The following is a 26980-nucleotide window of genomic DNA, read 5'->3' as shown; positions in this document are numbered from 1 at the left end:
TGTTGTTAAGTGGCAGAACCCAAATTCAAACACATATCTTTGTAACTCGTGAGTGGGACAAAAAAGTCGTATCTGAGACATGCTGCACCACAGAGATGCTTCACCAGTTGAGGCCTCTCAGCAGAGAAATCTGATCTGAAAACAGCAGGATTATTCTTTGCCATCTAATGGCCTCTGAAGATCAGCAGCCATGGGAACCCCCAGGACTCCATCACACGGGTGACGTTTACCTGTTGTTGTGAGTGTGTATCTTTTTCTCCTCTAACTGAAAAATAATATATAATCGTTAAAGATCAAAAATGACAGCAAATGTAAAGATGAAAATAAAAGTGACCCAAGCTCTTTATCAGTCAGAAATAAACAGTGTTTGCTGCATTTTTTCCAGTCTTTTTTTTTCTTTCTGTGTGTATGCTTAGCAATTTTAAAGTAATATTGTATATATAACTGTATGTATCTTGTTTCCTTCATTGTAGTAGTGATAATAAAAATAGCAGTTTTTAATATATTTTCTTCTTACTGGTACCTTGAGAGGTAGTTACTATCACCCCTGTTTTTTTGATTAAAAAAAGAAATTAAACCTGTGGGAGGATATGTAACTCACCCAAGGTCACTTTGGATAGGTTGGTACAAAAGTAATTCCGGTTTTTGCCATTACTTTTGCACCAACCTAATATAATGTTTTTAACTTCCCTATGACTGTGATCACTTTTCCATTTCAGCAAAATTCTTTAAGAACCTTAATTTAATGAGTGAACACAACCCTGGCACCTTGACCTGTTTCCCAATTTGGTGACATTTAAGTTTATGAAGTCTGTGTAGTAGGTTAGTGCAGAGAGTTAGAAACACCAGGATTCAAATGCCTGGGTCTTCCTCTTATAGATTTATGACTCTTGACAAGTTGCCTAATGTCTTTAAGGCTCCTTCTTTCACTGTAAAATTGGAAAACTAAAATCTACACACGGGGGGTCAGGGGGGTGGGGGAGTTTGCTGTAAGGTTAAAAACGTGAACATATGAAGAGTCTCTCTTAGCAGATTTCCTGGCCCTTGCTGTGTGCTGACAGTAGCCATATAAATAATGTATTATTGGGTCATTTCCTAATTCCATAATGAAATTTTTTAAACAAATTCTTATAGACATTTTTGTTCCTTTTTCAGAATAGTTGAGCTAGACAGTATGGAAAATATGAAGGCTCTTGATGCATGCTTCTCTTCTTCTGATGCATATTGCAAAATTATTTTCCAAATAGAAATTGACATTTCTCCAGAAGTATATGAGTGTCTGCCTCACGACAGCCTTGCCAACACTGCATATCAGCATTTACATGTTTTTTTTTTCTAATTTGATTGATGAAGAGAAATATATCTCTTTTTAATCTGCATTTCTTTGATTACTAGTGAGGTGGAGCCTTTTTTTCACACGTTTATTAGCCATTTATATTTCCCCTTCCGTGAATTGACCTCTTTGCTTTTGAAAGGAAGGATGAGTCTCCGAGGGCTAGCTAGAGAAAAGATGCTCCAGTGATAATTATCTCGGAGCCCTGGGGCGAGGAGTTGCAGGGGAGAGAATTCAGGGTCTCCTGGGGCTAGGAGGAGGCTACCAAGTGAGCTGCTTTCTACACCAGAGCTAGGCTTTCTACACAGTCAGGCTGAAATCAGTATTTGTTCTCTACCTTTGTATTTGTTCTGTTAAGAAATATTTTGGATTTTTTTAGTGGGATTCTTCACATTCTACTCAAGCCAGTGCTTATAATTCTTTCAGGGCAGACAACGAGCATGCCTGTTCGGTTTGGGTTTTTTTGCTCTGAGAGTCCCATTGGTTTACAGTGAAGTTGCTGTAGATCTTGCCTGAGTCTTTTATGATCCCTGCCATCCAGCCAGGAGCTGTGACTGCTCTGTAACCTTCTTAGATTTAAATCTGTTGCTCGTGTTCTCCTCATAGTGTTACAGAGCAGCAGAGCCCATCCATACTGATGTCTTAATACGATTCTCTCCTTCTTGGATTTATAGGGTAAAATAAACCCTCTGCCATAGAAGTGCTTATTGATTACTGAAGTACATAATAAAGCCTAAGAATAAAGTAAGACCAGGTAATCGGTTCTGTTCCTGGGGGATGACAATAAACTCTGGCCGAGGCAGCCTCTGAAGGTTGCCTTTTACCTTGGAGCTAGGAGGCTCCTTTTTAATTAGTTGTCAAAATAGTAAGCAGCGACTGATAGAAACCAGACAAAAAGAGTACATACTGTTTGGTTTCATTTATATAAAATGTTAGAAAATACCTACTCATCTATAGTGACGGAAGGCACATCAGTGATATGGGGAGGGACCCGAGAGAGGGATAGAAGCTTTGGGGAGGGATGGATGGGTTCACTGTCTTGATTGTGGTGATGGCTTCACAGGTGTGTACACATATATGAAAAGCTATCAAATTGTGCATTTTAAATATGTGCCTTTTACCAATGTCAGTTATATCTCAATAAAGCCACAAAAAAATAGTGAACAGTATCCCATAAAGAGACAGTTCATGGCTCACTCTGTGCTAGAAAAATTTTCTCTTTTCTTAGGAAGCTACATTTTGATGAACATTTAGGAGGAATTATGAGACTACATTTCACCTTCACCTTTAGCTAAACAGGGGTTTTAGAAGACTGAAAGATGCCACCGAAAATTTTTAAAAAGGCATTAGAAGGTAGGACAGCCCTTTTTCTTCATTCGTGTTTCTTCCCCACATCTGAACCTTAAAGGTACTTTTAACGTAACTTTTTACTAAAACAAAAAAAGGTATTTAGAAAATACTATTAATTCTTTGCTCTCACCACCCCCCACCCTTCTGCCATTACATTTCCCCCACCCAGAAAAGAGATTCTACAGTGCAGAAGTAAAAACTACTCCAAAATGTTGGCAGTCTAAAAGCGGACAGGCATTTTCAACACAAAGAGATGTTTGTTTTCCTTGCATTTTAACTCTTAATTTTTGACACAGTGGGGAACTCCAGCATGGCTGCCATTTAAAATGTAACAATGCCATGCAGCTCTGATTACCTCTGTCACAGGGGTGTTGTGACTGAAGGCCAGGAGACAAAGCAAATGAGGCCAGAGACAGTGCCTGCTGCTGAGGTGCTGGTCCATTTCTCTACCCGCATTTGAATTTGTCTTTTCTCTGACTAACTGCTTTTTTGCCCTGATGAGGAGTCACTCAGGGAGACTGAAGCTGGAATTTGTACAACCTCTTTCAGTCCCCTTGATTTTAATCAGAAATACACAATTATTCTTTTCCTCCAAATAGAGAAACTCAATCCCCATTTTAAATTCAATTATTGTAATTGCAGCATTCAGAAAAATAGCACATTCATTTTCTAATAAGAGATTGTGGATACCAAATTACTGCATATAGTATGTCAAAACAGGAAACTTGAGACTGGCAAACCAGTGGGTGTTTTTATCTTGGCAATTTGTATTTTCTTGCAGACAATTTATAGTAATCCTACCCTTCCTTGTTTATGATCTAGAAGACTAGGTTTTCAAGCCATCCTAAAATGAAGACTGTTGTTTTTGGGTACCGTTTAATTGAAAATCTCTGTTATGAGTATGAGGAATTCTACAAAGGGCAAAAGTGAAGGCAGATACCCAATAAAGAGAAGAAAAAGGAATCACTTTAGGATCCTATGTGATGGGAGCCTAAGATGTCTTTGGATCTTCTTGAACCATTCTCATTATCTCAAGCCCTATTTATATTCCTTTAGCCAAGCTTCTCAATATCTTGCATTTGTAAAAAAAAAGGAAATCTGGTTAGTGAGAAGTTGATAATGTGACCATTATGTCTTAGCAATATGAGAGCACCACTGTCCCTCTTCCTGCTCAATTCCAGTTGCTCTAGTTGGCTTGAAGTGACTCAAATGTGAAAATAAATATAGTTTTTTATTTTTAGTTTCCTGATTTTCATAAAAGAGTAACCTTAGGATCTGATTTCTCCAAGTACATGCTATTATTTTCTTAGGATTTACTGTCACCTCAAAATTATATCCATGTCAGCCGGGCATGGTGGGTCATGCCTGTAATCCCAGCACTTTGGGAGGCTGAGGTGGGTGGATCTTCTGAGGTCAGGAGTTTGAGACCAGCCTGGCCAACCTGGTGAAACCCTGTCTGTACTAAAAATACAAAACATTAGCGCATGCCTATAGTCCCAACTACGGGAGGCTGAGGCAGGTGAATCGCTTGAACCCAGGAGGTGGAAGTTGCAGTGAGCCAAGATCGCGCCACTGTGCTCCAGCCTGGGCAACAGAGTGAGACTCTGTCTCAGGAAAAAAAAAATTACACCCATCTTTTTCACAGACACATTCAGACACCTACCACACTTTTAGATCTTTTAGTGTTCATGCCACCAACCACTGTCTCTTGATCTCTTCACTTAGACACTTCCCATGCTACAGTAGCTAAAGGTATTTTGCTACTGTAATGTATTAATTCTTTCACATATACTTATTGAGCACCTTCTAGATACCAGCTTCAGGTGGAGCAAGATATGAGCAAACTCTGAGATACTGTCAAGGAAACTAGCCAACAGTGTTGGAGGTGCTAGAAACCAACAGCTAAGGTACAGCCAGAGAAGTCAGAGCTCTGGAGAGCTTCCATATGGAAGACAGAACAGTCATTTCCATGTGTCCTGAAAGGGTGGTGGTTTGTTGGACCCTTGAGTGCCTGCTAAGTGCCAGGTACTTTAGTTATATTCTCTCAGCGAATCCCCATTTTTGCAGTTACCTCTGGGAATTTTTCTCTCTTGTCAAGATTACTCTCTTGGTTGATTTTGGTAAATCAGTCCTTAAATCAATCTCGAATATAAATAATCTCTGTGAGTACAGCCCTCCAAAGTATCTCCTAATTCTGATTGGTCAGAACCACTAGACAAAGTATAAAGTATCTAACTTCCTACTTGCACCACTAATCACCTGGTGTTTTTGTTATCCTTTCTGTCTATCTGTGTATTTGTTTATTTTTCCAACCTAACTTTGAACGTTTTAATAATGTCAGAGCCCATATGCACTATGCACAGCATAACTTACAAATTTAAACTCCAAATCTTGTATCTATGTGTTTTACTTCAGTCCCTGTACACAGGTTACTATTTGAAGAATAAGTCCAAGCTACATCCATCCCAAAAAACCATTCAAGAACCTAAAGGAACACTTCAAAATTTCAGCTCTAAAGTGTCTTGCTTTTTTGGTTTTTTATCAGTGAAATAAAACTATTATTTACCTGGAAGATTCTTCTTGTTGCTCACTTCGTTGAGAGGGAATGGTGGTTTCCGGTTTTGTTTGTTTGGGTTGTTGTTACTGTTTTTGTATAGCATAGTATTGAGTCTTTAAACACGTCCTGAGCACCTCCTTGCAGAATATGACTTCCCCTCTGGCAATAAAATGGTACAAAAGTTCAACCCAACATTTAAATAATTAGTAAGTTACCCTGTTGTTGTGTGTGATATAACATATCTTTCATGGAAATAACTGGAAAAATGAAACTATTGGTATGTCTTTCTGGCTGCTTTCACATACCTGTACTCATTTAATTCTCACAAAAATCCTGTGGGGTGTGTCTCATCGCCATTCACTGGTTAAGAAAGTTAGACTCCGAGAATTAAGTTCGTTTCCAAACACGGCATGATTATTAAGTGAAGGGGTCAGAATTTGAACCTACGTCAGCCTCAGACTGAATGAGCACTTTCTGTGAGCCAGAGACTGTGCTCAGTCCCTCTTAAAGGAGAGCTGTCTTCCCTGGAGTAGAAATATGGCTGACTAGCTGCATTCACTGTTGCTTGTAGGCACTGCAATCGCTTTTCAGTTTCAGCTTGCCTCTGTACTTCGCCAAGCAATCAATCAGGAAAATATTTTGAAGTAGTTTCTTTGTATATCCTGAGAGAGAGAGTGAGATGGTACATTATACTGGCTAAGAACATGAACTTTGAAGGACATAACTGGGTTCAAGTACCATCTTTGTCATTGGAAGGCTTACTTATCTTCTCATCTCTAAAATGGAAGGATGGTAATATAATACTTCCTTCTAGAGCTGTTGTCAGGATTCTTTGTGTTTTGTTTGTTTGTTTCTTTGTTTTGGACAGGGTCTCCCCCTGTCACCCAGGCTAGAGCACAATGACATGATCACAGCTCACTGCAGCCTTGACCTTCTGGGCTCAAGCAGTCCACCCACCTCAGCCTTCCGGGTAGCTGGGACCACAGGCATGCATGACCATACCTGCTAATTTTAAAATTTTTTTGCAGAGACAGGGGTCTCACTATGTTGCCCAGGCTGGTCTTGAACTTCTGGGCTCAAGCGATCATCCTGCCTCACTCTTCCAAAGTGCTGGGATAACAGGTATGAGGCATCATGCCTGGCCTCAGGATTCTTTTTTAATGAATGCCAGCTGTTGGCTGGCATTTCTAGAGGAAAACATGCTCTGCAGTTGTTCCTGTGGAGGAACCCTGAAAGATGTAAAATGCACTTCAACAACCAGACTTTTCCAAAATAGAGAGCTCAGGGCTGCCCCGCCATCGTGGACACCCCATCTCTCCTTTAGCTTGAGATGGACATTGACCCTTTGGCTGGGAATTGAGTCATGTAGGTGACACTTAGCATGGAAAGCCGTAGCTACATTCAGTGTCTCACAACCTTAGTGGTGGAAGAAAGAATGGTTGCAGCAGCTTCATTACCTGGGGAAAAAGAACTTGGAATTCCAAGCACTTTAAGAAAGATGCTTTTACTTTGAGTGTTGGAGAAAATAGAACAATTACCTATTGAAGACAAAGTGAATGAAAAGACACCTCTGTTCATACTACACTGATCACGTAATCTATCCAGATTCATTCTGCCTTCCTTAAGGTGATTCAAGCCTGCTGGCTGCGCCTTTCCTTCCCCAGGATACATAGGGCATACAGTGATCACCTGAGATTCCCAGCTAGACTCAGACATTTCCTACTCCAAGAGGAGATTCCTCAAAGGGCTAGAGCACCACAGGCAGCATCAGATAATGTGGAATGAGTGGAAGGAGGGAGGGAAGAGGAATCCATAAATCATCCAATTGTTGCTGAGCATCTTGAGGGCCCTCAAGAATGCACTAGACCCTGTGATGATTCCAGGGACAACCAGCCTGCACTTTCTGAGCTACTCACTGCCTGCCTGGGGAGCAAGACCTGTATATGTGAAATCAGTGAAGAATTTATGCAAGACGTATGTGAAATCAGTGAAGAATTCTGTTCTATCTAGACTAGAGCCAGGTAGATTTCCAACACCTGGCTCACGTATGCTTTTTTGAAAAAAGGTATTTAGTCTTACTGAAGGAATGGATGGATGGATGGATGGGTGGGTGGATGGATGGTTTCTAACATCTATTGATTGCTTCAGATGTATCAGGCACTGTTCTAGACATTTTTATGTTTATTACATATGTACTTAAACAAATTATACATTTATTAACTCAATTTATGTTCTTAGCAACACTATGAGATACATACTGTCAGTAGCCACATTTAATAGATGAAGAAACTGAAGCACAGAGAGGCTAAGTTCCTGACTAGAAGTTTCAGATGATATACAGTACAGGCAGGCTTTGCACCCTGGCAGTCTGGCTGCGTAGTTATATATGAAGGAGAATGGTGTAGTCTCTTCAAAAACTGTTGGCATCTTGGTTCACACTGAAAGCTACCAGGCTTTGTTATCTGTTCCTCTGGCTTTGGCTTCCTGAGTCTTAAGCACCCTCCTCTTTTCTAGAACATAGACCAGCTTGAACCAACCCTCTGTGATTCCGCCCCGCCTCTCCCCTGGCCCCGCCAGGCCTCTCATTTGTAGTTTCTCTTACCGAGCACATTTCTAAACGAGGACGGTTGCTCTGCTTTAAGGACATACAAATGGCTTGCCCTCACCTGTCAAGCATGATCCTTGTATTTTACCAGGCCCATTATGAACGCAATCTTTCTGTCGAAAATTTGCATACCTCCTTTCTTGAAAAGTAATGACAGCAATTTCTTTCCCTCCGCTCACTTTCTGAGTGTCTCATTTAACGGCACCTGTGAAACCGACAGGCACAGAGATGAGAAGTGAAAGAGAGCAGTTGATTAAATCATCATCAAGTCGGGCCTCAGAAAGTCAATTCTGCTTGCCGTCTGCAATGATATCCTTTTATCTTAAAGTAATGAGCTATGGCACTTTTGCATCGGGTAATGCGATAAGTTCTATTAGCATGTTCCATTTGCCTCACAAGCAAGGGCAAGTCATTTTAGCTAGCTCATATCACTGCAATCAAAGCAATTGGCTTCCCAGGCAGAGAAGAAAGGGAAAAGGCTCAGGGTGATTTCTATGGATCACAACACAGCGGAAAAAATAGACTCTTGTATTATTTTAACCCATAACATACTTTTCCTTTTTACTCATCGTCAAATTTGGGTTTTATTAGCTTACACGGGACTCCAAAAAGAACCCAGCATTAGATGAAACAAACCTGGGAGTAGGGGCTCAGGCCCCATCCAGAGCAACAAGAAACTATATATGGGAAGAGAAAATTGCCCCATTACGTAGGGGTCACAAATAGAATTCTGCTAAAGAACACAGGCAAAGATGTCTTTCTGATAGTAACACTGTAGTCTCATAATAAACTCTTGCTTCACACCATCTTCAAAGTCATTTGTAATAGGTCCCCAGGCAAGTACGGATTAATGCTATTGATGACTTAGAATCAGTAAATCAATGACAGAGAAGCAAAGGATCTGTTGCTTAAGCTTAAAAGAGATCATTTACAAATCACTGGGCCCCAGACTGTCAGTTTTACCTTTGGACAAGAGACTTATTTTTCTGAATTTGGCAACCGCTGAGGTTTGTGGACTCTGGGTTTTAAGTAAATTTCATCTTTGGGGTTTATGTATATTTATACTTGGCAAAATGTGACTTCCTTTCTTAGGGGAAAAGAAGCTGAACTCCCCAAAGATTTGTGAAATATTCACTTCCAACCCCAATTCTAATAAAGCCAACAATACTTTAATGATCTGTGGAAATTTACAGCATACAGATTGATTTATGAAAGATACCTGGATTTCAAAGTGACAAAAAGGAAAAATATATATTAGAATTTAATTTGTGAGCAAATTTAGGCCGGGCATGGTGGCTCACGCCTGTAATCCCAGCACTTTGGGAGGCCGAGGCGGGCGGATCACGAGGTCAGGAGATCGAGACCATCCTGGCTAACATGGTGAAACCCCATCTCTACTAAAAATGCACCAGGCGTGGCGGCGGGCGCCTGTAGTCCCAGCTACTCAGGAGGCTGAGGCAGGAGAATGGTGTGAACCCGGGAGGCGGAGCTTGCAGTGAGCCGAGATTGCACCACTGCACTCCGGCCTGGGCGACTGAGCGAGACTCCGCCTAAAAAAAAAAAAAAAAAACACTTCAAGTTTGGACAACCTGATTTCTGTCAATATATTTGCACTTCTACTGGGTGGTAGAATGAACCTAGCACATAGTAGTTACATGAAAGTTGTTGGTTGAAAGTGTGTGATTATCTGAGACACTGGAGGGGGAATAAGAAGTGTTCCCTTAGCCCCCTCAGATCACACTGGTTATTTGAGCTCTGGCCAGTTCAAACTGAGAACTTGCCAAAATGTCAGATTCTGAGAACTCCCCCATGCAGGAATGCTGGGTTATCAGTACCAAATTCCAGAGGCTTCTGAGAGTTGATTCTCTGTTGTATCTCCTGAACAGCTGAAGACTGGTGGACCTCATATTATTTTAAAATGGGCTCATTAGGTGATTGCCAAAAGCTTTATTCTTGTAACTGTTGTTTGCAACATGAATCTTTTAATTAGGCTTTCATTTTATCTGAACTATTTTATTTGATCAGGCATAGTTACTGTTAAGATAGAGGGGAGGAGTCAATGGCATTCTTTTACAGTCAGTAAGAAGACGGTCTGAGTAAGAACATTTTCAGAATTAAAAATTTAAAAATTTCTAGGGCCCCAGTAGCTTTAAATTTCACTTAGTCCAAAACCAATATGAGAGCAATGTAAACAATGTGAAAATAGGGCTTTGTGGATTGATGAAAAACAGGCAGCATCAGAGCTGCCATGTGTGGCACAAAATGGCGGCCCATTTTTACATGAGCAAAGGACTGGGCAGCTGGGCAGGGGATGGTAAACATGTTTTTAGTCACCATGCTGCTATCTGACTTCTTTAAATAAGAAAATAAGTGTCATGTTTTCTGCAGGTGGCTTCTTGTGAAATTGCTTTTAGGTGAGGGATGTCTTTAAGGTCTTAGATAAACCGCCGGCCCCAAAGGGGAATCAATTTGTTTTGTCACTGGCAAAGTTAAATTATACTTGATGTTAGATATTGTAGTTTACAAGTTGGGGTTCTCCCTCATTTTCCTCTCATTTCCTTTAGGCAGAAACAAGAATGAAATAACTTTGTTCAGCAGTGGTATTCAGCCCTGACATCTTTGGTGGCAATGATAAATGGATTTGAGATACAAAATAACTGTTCCAGCAAGGTCCATTGAGCAGAATAGAGAGCAATGCCCTCCTCAATGTCATTGTATGTGATATATTCAATGATTGCCACTCTCTGCTTAAGAATGCATTCCATCACAAGGTACCTAGAATTCCATCTTGTTCCTACATTCTGAATGAGACAGAGAGATGTCACAGATCTTGACTCATTTCAATTTGGACTGGAGTCTTAAAACACAGATACTGAGATTCCCAAATGAAAGTGAAAAATATTTGCTTTTGAAGAAGTGTAATAAAGTCATAATCACATCTTTTCTGAGCCTTTTAATGGAAGACATTTTCTTCTGGGCCCCAACTCTAGGCTCTGCTAACAATTTTAACCTCCCTCAGTGTGTTCACACATATATCTCTTTGCATTAAGCAATCATATTAGTGTTTCCTGTACTTTCTCTTTGGAATTACCTGCCTTTTAAATCATACTTTGCTTATGCTGCATGGAATCAACCACAGTTTGAACAATACTCAAGAAGAATGAGATTGACTTATTAGTATAATTGAGCACCTATTATGTCCCAAGGCCTAGAGGTACAAAGATAAGCAAGGCACTGTCCTTACATGGAGCTCATTCTCTGGTAGGAAAGACTATTGTGGCAAACAACTGCAGTACAGTTTTGTAAGGGATGGAGACAGAAGCAGTTAAGTCTTTCTGGAAAAGTATTGGAAGATTCAAAAAAGGAACTATGTTTCGAAGGTGAATGTCAGGCTTTTAGGTAGAAACTTGGAGGAATAGAATTCCCAGTAGAGGGAATTGTTAAAGGCAGACAACTGATGGCATGATTGAGTGCGAGTGGGTGTGGTTGGAGCAAGGTATGTTAGGATAGTGCCACACAATGCGAGGATGCCAACCAGGGCCAGGCCACAAGCTGTTTGCAACCAACCTGCTGTGAGATTAGTATGGGCAGTCAAGAGTAAGCACTGGGAAACTTTTAGAGTAATTCAGTAGCATAATTTTGTGTTTCATAAATCTAATAATTTTTTAAAATGTATTTCATATATATTTGTTTTTCTTTTTCATTTTTCAAGAATTTGACTTTTTATTATGTTTTACAAAAGTAATTGTCATAACATATTAGAAATTAAGGAAAGCAAAACAAAAACAAATGGCTCTTCACCACAGAAAGCTTAAGAAGCATTGTGTTGAGAGAATGGTTGGGATTTGGGAATTGAGGGGGATTAGAAACAGAATATGAAGGGTCTTCATAGGCCTTGTGAAGCATCTGCATCAAATAGAAATTTAGGAAATCCACTCTGGTCAATAAGGACTTGGATTAGAAAAGGAAGAGAGCATAGACCTTGGAAAGCAGTCATTATCCTCTTGTAATGACAAAATAAAACCCTGAACTAAAGCAGTAGCCATGGCCACAGGGATGGAGAGTTAGAAAGTAGAATCAATAATGTGGGGTGAGAGGAAGATAAGTCTGCTCAAGGATAGAGTCAAGGATAAGACTCTTCACTTACACAGTTGAGTGATTGCTTGGTGATGCTATTACCAAGGGCAACGTGGGAGAGGGGCAGTTTCAGGTGAGCAAAGATGTTGAGTCCAGATTTAGATGGATACTTGAGTCTGAGGCATTCGCCGCACTTCAAGAGGGGGCACATACCCAACAGAAGTTTAATAATAGTTAACATTTATCATCTTTACATACTTGGTACCGTGCACTAAGTTGTTTACATGTATTAATGCATTCTCCTCTTCTAGCCATATTTTACAGACAAGTAAACTAAGGCCCAGAGAGTTTAAATAACTTTTCCAAAGTTACACATCTGGCAAATGTGGGCATAGAGATTTTTGAGTTTCAGCATATACATGGTAGAAGGGACCAAGGGAATCTTTAAGGACTCCCTTGAAAGTCACATAGAAACAATAGAACTCCAGATGCAACTCTGGGGAGACAGTGACATTAAAGAATATGCAGAAAAGGAAGGGCCTTGAAAAGAGAGTCACAAACAGCAATATTGGTGAATGGGTGCAAAGGGAAAAATTCTAGGATGTGCAATTGAAACAATCTAAATACCCAGCACTGGGGAATATTTTTATTAGATTATGTTACAATCCACACAGCAGTTTGCAGTGTCACTATTTTTTAAAGTGATGTTGCAGGACAAATTTTACTGATTAAACTAAAATATTTGACGTGTTATGTGAAAACCAACGCAGGTTCCAAAATGGTAGGAATTCATTTTTATTTCTTAAAATGTATGTTTGAAAGATGAGGGGGATTATATCCTTAAGGCTGGAAAGACTTACACAAATGTATTAAGTGTTTACCTAAGAATTGTAGATTTATGGGTAATTTTTTTAAAAATGTATCCAGTAAATTTTTTTTTTTTTGATTTTTTGTTTCTTTGCTTGTTTGTGAGACGGAGTCTTGCTCTGTTGCCCAGGGTGGAATGCAGTGGCGCGATCTTGGCTCACTGCAACCTCCGTCTCCCAGGCTCAAGCGATTCTCCTGACTCAGCCTCCTGAGTAGCTGGGATTACAGGCGCATGCCACCACGCCTGGCTAATTTTTGTATTTTTAGTAGAGATGGCATTTCACCGTGTTGGTCAGGCTGGTCTCGAACTCCTGACCTCATGATCCACCCACCTCAGCCTCCCAAAGTGCTGGGATTACAGGCGTGAGCCCCATTGCCCAGCCATAAATCTGCATTTTCAAAAGGAGAAAGACTGGGTGGGTTGGTTGGCTGGTTGTTTAAGAGTTAAGACCTGTCTGGGAAAGGAAGACTGTGCCTCCAGCAGTTCACTTTTGATTCATGAAACCAGGGGAGGAGACAGTGAAGATGGAGTTGAGCGGTTGCAGTATTGGGATGGCTGGAGGGACTCAGGTTTAGGAACTAGTCCCTTCCTAACGGTGCATTTGAGGCCTGTGGCCTGGCGCACACACCTCTTCTTTCTCTCCTTTTGTCTGTGATGGTTCAGGTCATGTCTTTGTCTGAAGGCCGGGTGACCGGGAATTCTTACCTGTCATTGCTCTAAGACCTGGTTGTTCCTTTTTGTCTCTTTTCATTTCTTGCTTTTAAAATGGAGGAAATATTTTTAGCTTTTCAAGCGGGCTTTGAAATCTTGTCATGGAGAGTACTCCATCACCTCAAGCTGGTAGTTAGTGTGCAACCTGTTTGCTAATAAACCAAAGCAGGACCCCTATGTCAAAATGCTTAAAATGGTCAAATCTGCTGGGACTCCGTCTCTGCATCTGACATGCCTTTTCCATTTCCCAGCCTCATGCAGAACATAAACCTGCATCAGGAGGTGGCTCAATGTGAACTCTTATAAATTGGAGTGGGTATCTAGGGATCGAGGAGCAGACACTTCTTCTTTTAACCTTTGAAGACCAAGAATCATTTGGCCAAAAACATCCGCAGTGTGTTGAACTTAGGGTGTGAAAGCTGTACAGTGTATTAAATGTGAATTTGAGGCCATGAATTCTACCCACACTGACTCTATAAAACAGCCTCCCTTTTTCATAAAGCAGGCCCATAAACCGCTGCCAGTGAAGCAGAAAGACTCCTTAGGACTGTGGCTCGCTTTCCGTCTGGGGTTGTCAACAAACCCCCTTTATGAGTGGAATAGACCTCTTGTATGTGTCGAGCTTCTGGCTTTTTACAGAGTGTGTTAGGAGCCAGGCAAGGCAAACGTTAGGCGCTGTTTGCTGAGTGCATTTATTGCCTTTGCATAATTTATGAGCTGGAGGGGTTGACCATCATTCGTCTCTGCCAGGGGCTGGCACTCGAGGCTCCAGAGAGTGGAGCTGTAAATTGGATGGTGCGCTCCTGCTGAGCTCACGGCGAAGTCCTCGGGTCAGTATGGGAATTTAATACCAGAAATGGAACTGTTTTCTCAGCACACCATGTGGACCCCAGTGCAGCAGAGACTGTTTTGGCAGACTCCACGACTGGCCTTGTCGAGGAGCTGTCACTCACCCGGCATGTTGTGTGGGGAGCCTGAGCATTTTTAATCGGCTTGGCATCCGTGCTGCTTCCATAATGGATACCAGTAGGTCTCGGTTCTTCACCATATGCTTAACTCTGGAGACAAGGTGCTTCTGGGTAGATCAGTAATTACTTGATGCAGAATTAAGTGGACCTTGAAATTAGAACTGGACTGTTGGAAAGCAGGAAGCTTAACACTTTGATAGAAATAACCATTCCCAGGGACATACTGCCGTTAGGATATGGGGCACAGTGGTGGTTCTTTCCCAACTACCCCACTCCTCCTCCTCCCTGCACACCAGATCCTTGGGGAGGTGGGCAAATGCCATGCCACAGCCTTCAGCTGTCATTGATTACCTCACAAGGAGCGCTATGAACATCTGGGAACATAAACCTGCCTGGCAAAATAGTCTTCTGCCTTCCACACCCCTCCTGAATTGTGCATTGTCACTCTTGAAAGAGTGCCCGGGTCTTAGGAACCTCACAGAGGGCTTAATTAAAGGCAATGGAGAGATCACACAATCAGGACACTATTGTTCCTCATCCACCTGCGGTTCTAGGGCTTCAAAGTCTTCATCTCTTCCCATTTCTTTCTCAGCTCATTTGACTTATTGTAATAAAGAAACTACTCATCAGGTCAAAGAATGTAAATGTAGACAGTCTGAGGTTGGAAGCTGGGTTGGAAATGATGCATTGGACTTGGTTAAATCCCTGTCACTGAATATCTGACTAACTTGTGGCACTGAGGAGCCAATGGGAGAAGTAGAAAATGTTCTAATCCTCCAGCCTATAAGATTGTGATATAAGTTCCTAAATGCTTTTTGTACAGAGTGCTTAGTCTGAAAAGAATAAGTAGTCCCCAGGTTGTCTCATAATAGCAAGAAGTCCATTTAGATGGGTGTTCTGTTACTTCCCATTAAAAGCTCTCTAATAGGAGCTTAAACAATAAGGTAACTTAGTGTTTTCTGAATAAAAGTCCTGAGGCAGGCTGCTCTGAGATGGATTCAGTGGTCCAATTCTGTCAGGCTTTTTTCCCTTGGTCCCACTCTGTTGTTTTTGTACTGAGTCTCTTTGCCTCATTTTTGCAAGATGGCTGCTACATATCCAGACATCATGTTCTTACACACTCATGTTCAAAGGCCAGAGGCAGGTGGTTCCTTCTTTTCTTTGTTTACTGGGGAGACAAAATTGTTTCTAGAGCCCTCATCAGATTTCAGAATCTCATTGGCCAAAGATGGGTCTTCAGTGAGCGACTACAATGCCCAGAGGTTTACCTCTTTTCCCACCTTTAGCTGCAAGAAAAATCGGGAAAGAAAGTACCTGGCATTTTTAACCTCAGAGTGTCAGGAGAAGGTACAGACTAGGGGGAAGGGAGTTGTGATTGGCTGTGGGGATCTAGCCAGCAGTGGCCACCTACGAGCAAATTTATTTCCTGTTTCTGTTCAAAGCTGTACCAACTCACATGTCCAGGTGGCCACACTAAAAAACCTTGGCATCATCCTAGATGCATCTCTGTTACTTGCTTCCCATATACATGTGTTATCAAATCCTGTTGGTTCTACCTTCAGAATTGCTCTGCCATCTGCTTCTCCCTTCCTAAACCATGGCACCACCCTGGGTTAGACAGTGGAATGGCTGCCAAACTGCTCTCCCTGTGACCTGTTTTTTCCCCACTGTGCACTCTCTCCATGGTCCCACAGAAAGTCATCCTCATGGAAGCAGCTCTGATCATGCCACACCCCTGCTAGTGTCTGTATCCCAGCTTCATGTCTTACTGCTAAACGGAAGGCTCTTTGAGAGCCAGGCCTGTATCTCAGGTGAATTTCAGTCTAGTTTAGCAGTTCCTTATCAAGGGCTATTGAGTGAATGAATGGATATATTTATCTGCTGAGCTTTACTCTAACGAAACACATCCCCCAGTTTTTCATTGAATATTGAATTAGCAAAACACTTCATTTTTTTTAGGTTATGTTCTTTTTTCCTTTGCTTATCGCGAGGAACCCAAAGATTGGGGTTAATTATTAATTATCACTCTGCTTATCCCAAACCAACTAAATGGTTGGAATTTGGGATCTGTTGATATGATCTGAGTCTATGGCCCTAAAGCATATTTGTTTGCCCATATTTTTTATTTACTACCCTGACCTCTTGTCTTCGGCATACTTTTTATAGGGAGTGTTCCTTCTATTCTCTAGGCCTCTAAACTGGAAAAGGCAGCCATCATAAGTGGTGAGCCTTGGCCATTATGTTCTGTTTCCTTCAAAGTTCAAATGAGCGACTACGATGCCCAGAGGTTTACCTCTTTTCCTGTAGAAAAGCACCGGGAGAGATACAGCCGTTCACATTAGCTGAAGATAGAATGTCTTCGTTAAGAAATTGATTTTGCTCTGAATTTCATTGAACAATCTTGATTCACCTTAATCCTGTGGCTGACTCCTAGAGGGGCATCGCCTCTACCCTGCTGTGGTGGGAGGGAAGCACTCACTTGTATGATTGAGCACCTTGCTGGACTGACCTGAGGAAGAGCCACAGAGTACAGGCATCAGATGAAATGAACAAAACACCTTTTTTGCATCTGGATAGCATTTTGTTTCGGATGCTGTTTACTAGCACTTGAGCTCAAGAAACTCTTTCTTTCCAAGAAGACAACATTTTTTATTTCCTTTACTTATCTTGCACTTTTTTTGTAAGAGGGTTGGGGGATGAGGCATCAAAAGCAAAAACATACTCAGTTCTTACACTAACCCTTATTCTCTTGTCTTCATTTTCAGTGTGACAGTGACAGTGACCAGGAAGAGAAGGTAAGATGCCCCCCCCCGCATTGTGGGCACAGCACATAACAGACTGTGAACACCAGAGTCCTCCCACACACAGCTACAGGGTGGGATGCCAGCTTCATGTTGACAGGACCTTTTCTCTTTAGGAAAGATGGGCATAATTCACACGGTGACATTTCCTATGCTATGACACGTTTAATTTGTCAGATCTACTTTTTTTTTTAAACAAGACCTTTAATATTGCATATATGTGACACTGAATTTTTGCTTTATGGAAGATGACTCATAGACCCAAAAACATTTTAAAAGATAAAATTATTTATTTTAATAACCGTCTGATTTTTTAAAATCCATGATGAGAACATTAAACTTGCTAGTATGCATTTATAATGTCATTTCTGCATTTATTTTACTGACCCATATGCTTTTCTGTACCTATTGGCCTTCTTGATAGAAATGTTAATGGTATGTGTCTAGGAATCTCATCATGGGGTACGGGTGGGCAAGGGAGGTCCGATGGGAACTGCTGTCTTCCCATCAGGGCGGACAGCCAGGTAGGAGGACAGTTCTTCCAGCAGGTACATGCTCTGTTTCGAGGCTCATGGGCACCAGCCTCTGTGTATCCAGATCAACATGGATCAAGAAAAGGAACTCAGTTTCTGAGGTTCCAGAAGATTGGATCACAACCTGGTAAAGTGATCTTTCTGCTGCCTGAAGCAAAGGGATTATTTATCTGTTTGGTCTTTCCTTCTAGCTGTCCCAGTCCCCAACCAAATTTCCTTCCATTTATACTGCTGCTTTGTGTTATTTCGAGAAGAGTTACCTGAATATCATGGTTTCTGTATTGCTTGGCTTCAAAAGGATGGACTCGGCCTCCCTTCCCCCGTTTCTGGATCTGTCCTGTGCCCTGTGCTTTGACTTTCACCTCCTACATGCTTGCGGATTTTATTCAGAATGCTGCGGTTAGTATTTAGTGGGATCTTTCCAACAAACCCAGAATTTTTCTCTCCTTCTCTGCTGCCAGCCTCCAAGAGAGATCTAAAGGCTCTTGTTCTATACTGTCGTTAATTTGAATTCAGCATATGTAGCCTGTTATAAAATGCGAGACATCATCATTTGAGCAGGTCAAGCATATTCAGATGAAGACAAATGGTGCTTATTTGATTTCCTTAAAATCAGGAAATGAAAAAAGTGCTCTCTGGAGAAATCATGTTCTGCCTGACTTGGATTGTAGACCAATGCATGTCCCCCAGATAAGAACAGGCTCTCGCCTTGAGGTTTTTATCTCTGAAGGACGGCCAGGACTGTCAGCTTGCTGACATGTGCATTATCCATGTCATTTTAAACAAAGTGACCTATGGAAGGGTGTGCTATGCTGTGACATGGTAATGGGCTGTTGGATGACAGCGAAAGTACACACTGGAAAGGGGGCTGTGGATTATTCTTTTGTTTAACTGACAAGTAGGAGCTTCCTTCCTCCAGCCCCCAGGAGCCTTAGCTCCTTGGAAGTAGCACCCCTGGTGTCTCAGGCAGCCAGTGTGTAGTGGGTGCCAGGGACATGTGCACAGCAGTAATGGTTCAGTGTTCAAGACATGGTCACTGGCCCCCCAACCCCTGAGGCCACATTCCCACATGGTGGGCATCACTGGTACCCAGGGAGGGACTGGTACCTTCTGGCCCTTCCAGATCTATCAGCAATGGTTGATCTCACTTTGTAAGCCTGTGCCACTTTTCCAAAAGGATAAATCTTATTCAGGGTTGTACCACCAAGCTGACATTCTTTCCTTAAAAGGAAATGTGGGGCCGGGTGTGGTGGCTCACGCCTGTGATCCCAGCACTTTGGGAGGCGAAGGCGGGTGGATCACAAGGTGAGGAGATCAAGACCATCCTAGCTAACACAGTGAAACCCCGTCTCTACTAAAAATACAAAAAATTATCCAGGCGTGGTGGCGGGCACCTGTAGTCCCAGCTACTTGGGAGGCTGAGGCAGGAGAATCGCTTGAATCTGGGAGGCAGAAGTTGCAGTGAGCAGAATTCGTGCCACTGCAGTCCAGCCTGGGTGACAGAGCGAGACTTCATCTCAAAAAAAAAAAGGAAATGTGAATTCCAAAACCATCACCAGTCTTCAGCAGTGGTAGAAGGTGGTAAGGATGCCCAGGTTTGTATTCCTTGTAAATGTCTTCACCATTCCTTGTAAATGTCTCAACCTTGACACCCAGATCACCTGGGGAGCTACTACAAGTTCCAGTGCCAGGGCCTCATCCCAGGTCAATGACCTCGGAGCCTTTAGAGCTGTCTTGAACCATGGATCTTGATGATCACCTAACTCTGGTAATTTCTAGAAGTAATTTGCCTCTGGTTGTCAGAGGGATCTGGGGACCAATACGGAGAGCACCCCACCAGGTCCTTTCCCATCACCTGAATTCCTGAGTAGTTATTGTCTAGGTTTCCATTTCTAAGTGCAAGAAGCAAAGTGTCAGAATAATGGGTATTGGGAAGGTAGCTCCCACCCACCACTCTGAGCTTGAATTGATTTCAGGGTAATAAAGCGGATACGTGGTTGGTTGTAGGCGAGTCCAAGAATGGCAATGGCAGGAAGGGAAGCGGCATTAGGAGTGTTCCTCCGATCCATGGTGCATCTCCTGCCCCGCACCCCCAGTCGTTCTTCCTTTCGACTGTGGTGATCCTGCAGGTCTTAAGTGGGGGCCGCACCACAACCAGCGCTCACATCATCTGTCTCTGTTCTGCCCCATGCCATTTCTCTAGAGGGCTCCCAGTGGGAGCCGTTGAGACTCGAATTGCCCTCGCACCTGCTTGGCCCTGGTGCAGTGAAGACTGTCAGGCTTCCCCTTTTGGACTGAGATTATCTGGTGTTTATTGCCAACTTTAACACCATCCTCCAAGACTTATGCTTTGTCAGAGCCTGGGCCCCTGTCAGCCTCCTCTGTGAAGAAACCTCTTGCCTGTGCCCCCGTCGGAGCCACAGAGCTAACCAGGGCTGCTTTCATGTGTTGCTTGGAGGATTCGCATTCGAATCTGAATTGCTAATGGTGGAAAAGATGCCACTCAGTGTCCTGGGATCCCTTCAGCAAGCCCCACCAGGGATGCTGTTGGAGGCAAAAGTGAGACTTGTCAGGGACCCACTGGGATTTCTCTCCGGAAGACCTGCCATTCCCTTACTCCATAGGGATCTGCAGAACCGGCGGGCTAAAATTAGGGTACTGTGTTTCACACAGCTGACTGAATTAAGATAAACTCTGCTTTCCTCTGATATGAAGCTGTAATTTATAAAATGATACCCTTACTAATTAACGTGGCAGTGACTCCGAAAGGGGCTTAAAAAGCAGAGCTTTCCCTAAATACAAGAGACGCTTGTGCACAAAAAGGCTTTGATGAGACACTGAGCAAAGTATCTCCCTTATCCTCCCCTCCCAGCCACGTGTATACATTCCACATTAATGTCAGATAGCCACGAGGACATTCATGAAGAGTAGAAATTGGGCCGGGCACGGTGGCTGACGCCTGTAATCCCAACACTTTGGGAGGCCGAGGCGGGGAGATGACAAGGTCAGGAGTTGGAGACCAGCCTGGCCGACATAGTGAAACCCTGTCTCTACTAAAGATACAAAAAATTAGCCCACATGGTGACGCACGCCTGTAATCCCAGCTACTCGGGAGGCTGAGGCAGGAGAATAGCGTGAACCTGGGAGGCGGAGCTTGCAGTGAGCTGAGATGGCATCACTGCACTCCAGCCTGGGCGACAGAGCGAGACTCCGTCTCATTTAAACAAACAAACAAACAAACAAACAAAAAAAACAGTAGAAACTGGGTGGGGAATTACAGAAGCCTGTGAACACTGCATCTTAGATGTGGGATTGTTCTTCATTGTAGTGAGAGCTAAGAAAAGAAGCAGCACTTGGCACCCTTAGTCACCCAAATTAAGCAATTATTCTGATCCCCCATTCGAAATGAATTGGTATCATGAGAACAAAGAGGCAACATGCATATTGCCAAATATTTGGCCCATATTTTATTTTGTTTCCTTTCTTTCTCCACCACTGGCAGCAGCCCATTATGCTAAGAAATACCCCCTATTTGGTTATGAAGTTAATGTGGAGATTAAAAGTCATTCCCTCTTCTACCCACACCCTTTTTCTTGTGTATGGCATGTGACCGAGCTGATTGGAAGGCGTATAGCCCAGTGGCCAAGCACTTGGGCCTCAGTGTGATGGCTGACGCATGTTTCTGACTCTGTCCCTTTCTATTTTGTTGTGGACAAGCCTCGGCTTTCTCAGCTGTCAAATGTGAGTGACAACAGCTCTACACATAGTCCTATAGCAATTAAATGAAAGCATTTAGGGCCAGGCATAGTTGCTTATCACGGTAATCCCAGCATTTAGGGAGGCCAAGGCAGGACAAAGTGGGCTCTGGTCTTTGAGCCCTAGAGTTTGAGACTAGCCTGGGCAACATAGCGAGACCCTGTCTCTTAAAAAAAAAAAGAAAAATCTTAAAAATTAACGAGGCGTGGTGACATATGCCAATAGTCCCAGCTACTCAGGAGGCTGAGGCAGGAGAATTGCTTGAGCCTAGGAGTTTCAAGACTGCAGTGAGCTAAGATCATGCCACTGCACTCCAGCCTGAGTGACAGAGTGAGACTTTGTTATCTAAAAAAATAAAAATATATGAAGGCATCTGGCTCAGTGCCTGGTCCATAGTAACTGCTCAATAAATGTTAGCTTTTGTTCATTTTACTTGAGGTAAAATGAGAGAGGACGCCTGAAAAAAGAGGAAGACTAATATTTTGATGCATGTGTATCACCGTATTTTGATTAAATCTTTTCCAATTTTGCCAACACTACAGTATACTGCAACACAAAAGATTTTATCTGTAAACACAAAGCCCTTCATCTAATACTTGTTGCTATTGCCAATTTTTTTTTTCAATGAAATGACCTAAAAACAACAACAAAAATAACCTATACAGTAGTTGCTTTAGGAGGTGGAGGGATGCTATCTGTTAGTGCTTAAAAGGGGGTAAATGCTTGCCACTTTAGAGGTGGATGGTGCTCATAAGAGGCCCCAGGTATTTAAAACGGACTGAACAGAAATCCTTAGCTAGTAGAATGGCAGCACGCTGTAAAGTTATTACTGTATTGTGTACTGGCTATAAGATATAGACACCTTTCAGTAAGCCAGTCATTTGTAACCATTCTAGCAGTGTCATATTAGGTTAATAAGGCTGCTGTGTTTTCAAGGGCATTTTTATTTGGGTTTTGGTGAAATTCTTTAATTTGTTGATTATATTCACATAAAATCAGCATTCATTGACACAGAGCTCTAATGACATATGTATGAAAAACCGTACACTGGATGACCTAGTCGATTATTTAAGCATAAAATAAATTGTGTTAAACTCTTCACCTAAAAAAAAAAAAAGAAAGAAAGAAAAAAGAGGAAGACTAGCATCCTGTTTGGAAAACTGGGGTTCTTCTAGAGAACCTGCCAGAGGGAGTTTCCCCAGAATCTGAGGCTCAGCCTTTATCCCAAGGGCCCTTCTCCCTGACACAGGCTGAATGAAAGTGTTAAATTTTGAAGGGTTCTGAAACAGTGTCTTTTTAAACCCCTTGTCTAAACATCAGGCCTTCCTCCGAGCAGAACCTGGAGCCCAGAGCACATGTACTGTCCTGGAGGGATCAAATGGTGATTAAGTGGATTGTATAGCTCTTGTCCCTTCAGCAGCTGTTCCCAAATGCCGAACACCGTCAGTTCCCAGAAACCCATCACAGGAGAGAGGTTCTGGGGTAGGGCCAGAGCATCTGTATTTTTTCAAAAGCTTCCTAGGTAATTTTGGTATACAACTGGTTTTGAGAACTACGGCCTTATAATAAATGTCAAAGGGAAACATGATCTTTCCCCGTGTTTAATGCTCTTGAAATTTTTGACTGCTTAGGAGAAAAACTTGAAAGTTGTAGAGATGTTGCCTGTGTGCACAGATATGTGCCACCCATGCTTATGCCTGTAGATACCAGGCATAAACACACATGCAGTACACACTACACAATCTCACAGAAATGAATCCTTCTCCTTTTCTATCAGTCTTACAACATGAGTCCTGATTGCAGTTTTTTCTCTCTGTGTGTTAGCAGTAGGAACAACCACCTGGAGAAGGTGGTTGTGCTCCTGGGCTTTGCTTTGGTACTGCGTCCTGTATCCAGGACAGCCCTACTGGCCCACTGGCTAACTGCAAATGCAGTACTACTGATTTTTCACACCTGCTTTCCCTCTTTTCACACACTTTTTGATGCATCCCTTTTTGGTTTAGAGACAGGGTCTCGCTCTGTTGCCCAGGATGGAGTACAGTGGCACAGTCTTAGCTCACTACAGCCTCGAACTCCTGGACTCAAGCAATCCTCCCATCTCAGCCTCCCAAGTAGCTGGGACTACAGGTGTGTACCACCACACTCAGATAACTTAAATTTTATTCTGTAGAGATGGAGTCTCACTATGTTGCCCAAGCTGGTCTCAAACTCTTGGCCTCAAGTGATCCTCCTGCCTTGGCCTCCCAAAGCACTGGTATTACAGGCACGAGCAACCATGCCTGGCGTTCATTTTTAAATTCATGCTAAAAGTTGTTGTGTTTGATCATTTTAAGTTCACTTGTGTGGGAAGGGGCTTCTAAGAAAAGCAGCAAAGAAAACCAGCAAAGGCTTATGTTCCTAACTCAACACAAACCACATGCCTAACTTGGCTCGTGAAGGAGTCAGAAACTGCTGAGATGTCAAACTGAAGACCGGGCATGTGGTTTGTGCTTATAGTGGAAGAGTCCCATCCCTTGGTTGGCCACGTTTCACACTCAGTAAGGTTTGTGCACCCTCAGCAACATTCCAGAAGCTCAGAAGGCCCTCATTGTTGCTTGTGGAACCCCCATCCTTAGTTTTGAAATAGGATATGTTTTGATCAGGAGACAGTTTGGAGGTGCTGTCCTATTTTGTAGCAAGAAAGGAATATCTCCACCTTTCCAGATTTCATAGCAGCAAAGCAGACAGCCATCACCCAGGGAAAGAGAAGGGATCCATATTCTTGTCTTTCTATCCCTAATACTTTGCACAGTGCTTAACATGAGTTAGGTGTTCAGTGTTTTGCAAAATTTGCATTTTCTTTCCTGGATACTCATCTCCAAATGGAGGGGATAAGTGAACCAAGTTCAGAAGACTCGTACTCAAACCTGACTGCACCTCATACAGTCCCAGTGTCTATTTCCTGGACCCCCAGAATTTGTGATCTCTTCCTCCGGCTTCTATATTTCATTTACAGTTTTCTCATATAATATATCTAAGCCATTTATAAGTTTCCTAACTTATAGACAATTTCTAGAGTTCTTGGCTGAGTCTCAAGAGATTTTTACTTTGTTTTTGTTTTTTGAGATGGAGTCTCGCTTTGTCACCCAGGCTGGAGTACGGTGGTGCAATCTCAGTTCACTGAACCCTCCCACTCCTTGATTCAGGCAATTCTCCTGCCTCAGCCTCCCAAGTAGCTGGGATTACAGGCACCCACCACACCTGGCTAATTTTTGCATTTTTGGCAGAGACAGGGTTTCGCCATGTTGGCCAGGCTGGTCTTGAACTCCTGACCTCAGGTGACTGGCCCATATTGGCCTCCCAAAGTGTTGGGATTACAGCCATGAGCCACCGCACCTGGCCTTAGAGCTTTTTATATTGGATGCGTGATTTCTGTGATGCCCATCTACTCAACCTCTTCTTACCCCTTCAAGATTTTGTCTGGCTTAAAATGACATTTTATTATTCTTCCAAAATCATCATATTTCCAATTGGCTTAATTACTTTGCACACATCCCAAATTCACATTGATACTATGCTTGGATTAAATTTCTATGGTAAATTATTTTAAATTCAGAATCTCATTCAGTTCTGGTGTTCATATAACATTTTCAGGCAAAACCAAAAATTACTTCACTTATGCTGAATGCATATGTACAATAATCTGTTCATTACTACCATGTTATGCACCTGAAAAAGATAGAAGTTATAAATGTACAGATTTTAAATTAAATGTAGGCAGGTCAACAGAATAAATACTTCTTGGAAATTTGTCAGGCATTTTCAGCTAAGTTTTTGTTTCTTGAAATAAACAGCGAGAAGAAAGAACAGGTTCTAGATGTTCTGTCGCTCGCAATAGGTGGGTGGTGGAGAAGGGCACTCAGAAGACCCAACTCCTGATTTCTCACTCACCAGCTGTATGGCGTTGGGCAAGTCACCTAATGGTGCTTAGCATTAGTTTTGTCATCTTGAAAATGAGGCAGGATTCAGTGATTCAACATTGACTACCCAGATTTTCCAAATAGCTATTTACCTAGGCCCCAACAGCATGGCAGAGCCCAGGGGGAAATTAATATGTGATTGTGTCTTCCCTTTGCCAAAGTAGGAAGAGGATTATGTAAGAATTGTCTCCATTCTTTTGTCTCTCTCAGTCTCCCAAGAGAGAATAAGCATATAGGGGACATACTCGGGTATATGCATTTGTACTCTCAAGCAACTGAAGGAAACTTACATACAGACCTGATGTCTAAACAGGGTCCTTATCTGTTTATTGGTTCAGTCTTTCAGTCATACATATCCACCCATTTTTTCACAAGTATCTACTGATGAACTGACATGAGAATTATAGTTGCTTAACTCTGATGGAACTGTCACCACTACCTGTGAGTAGGTAGCAGAGCAGTTCATTTAATCTGTGTTCCTCAACTACTGTATTTGGGAAAGCATGGGGACTAGGTAGAGAGCTAGCTTACGGAATGTGTTTCAAGAACTCACTTGTTTGATAATGACCATTACTTGATCTATAAAAGGAATTGTTCCAGAAACATCGAGGTTGAGTGCATGATTCTGTGTTCCCACAGAAAAGTTCCTGCTGCTTCCCCTTAGAATGAGCCATCGTCTTGGGTGTTATGGCTTACCCGAAGGGGAAGTTGTAAAGCCAAGGAGGAGGCTGGGGGAGGTGATGGCTATCAGCCCCATGAAATTGACCATGAGCCCTGAACCACCTGAATACCAGCAGGGTCATGAGCAGAGGCATTTATACAGGTGATGTCTTGAACAACATGCTTCACGTTAGTGGCTTCTGATAGAGTGTAACCTGGGAGGCTCTTTGGTTGTCAAAGAGTTTGTCTTATACTGTATTAGGGTTGCAGAGTGTTCTGTCTTCAATAAAGATAGAACTTTTTGGTCATGTACATGTGTGTGTGCATGTGTGTCAGTTAATCCCCCTTGACAACTACTGGATGGCAAGATAGTTACAGATAAATGCTCCTCAGAACTGTGCCATTCTAGTGTGACAAATATAATCAAATATCTGTATTAGGATGTGTTAATAATTATCCAAACTTTATACTTTAAGAAGTCCCCAGATTCAACAAATGAATGGACTTCTTTTTTTCTAATTAAAGTTACAGCTGGGAAGGTCAAATTGGTTCTTTTTTATACAGGATAGAGCTTTTCCCTTTCAGTTGCCATGAGGACATTTGAGAAGTTCTAGCTGTAGTCCTGCATGACCTCTTCAGGTACCCGAAGAATCACCCAAAGAAATCTGAAAGCAGCTTTCTCCATTGTTGTTCTAAACCAGGCTTGATTCATGGTCTTCCAAGTATATGCATACTTACAGAGACAGCCGAATGGGGTCTTTGAAATAAGGAAGGACCTGGAAGCCCTGTGGTGGGTGGTTGT

At 42.3% G+C, this 26980-nt stretch overlaps 1 protein-coding gene across 12 annotated transcripts in view; it reads left to right on the top strand.

Moving 5' to 3' along the window:
- Nucleotides 1-26980, top strand: part of LOC105466343 (activator of transcription and developmental regulator AUTS2) — a 1205160-nt gene that overhangs the window by 827079 nt on the left and 351101 nt on the right. For all 12 annotated transcript variants that reach the window (XM_071094058.1, XM_011715337.3, XM_011715335.3 and 9 more), the window contains one exon: nucleotides 17235-17264. In XM_071094058.1, the coding sequence (XP_070950159.1) occupies nucleotides 17235-17264 (30 nt within the window). The remainder of the gene's footprint in view (nucleotides 1-17234; nucleotides 17265-26980) is intronic.

Source organism: Macaca nemestrina, chromosome 4, assembly GCF_043159975.1.
Source record: "Macaca nemestrina isolate mMacNem1 chromosome 4, mMacNem.hap1, whole genome shotgun sequence".
Lineage (NCBI taxonomy): Eukaryota > Metazoa > Chordata > Mammalia > Primates > Cercopithecidae > Macaca > Macaca nemestrina.
Note: the sequence above shows the minus strand (reverse complement) of the source record. Positions and strands in the feature narration are given on the sequence as shown.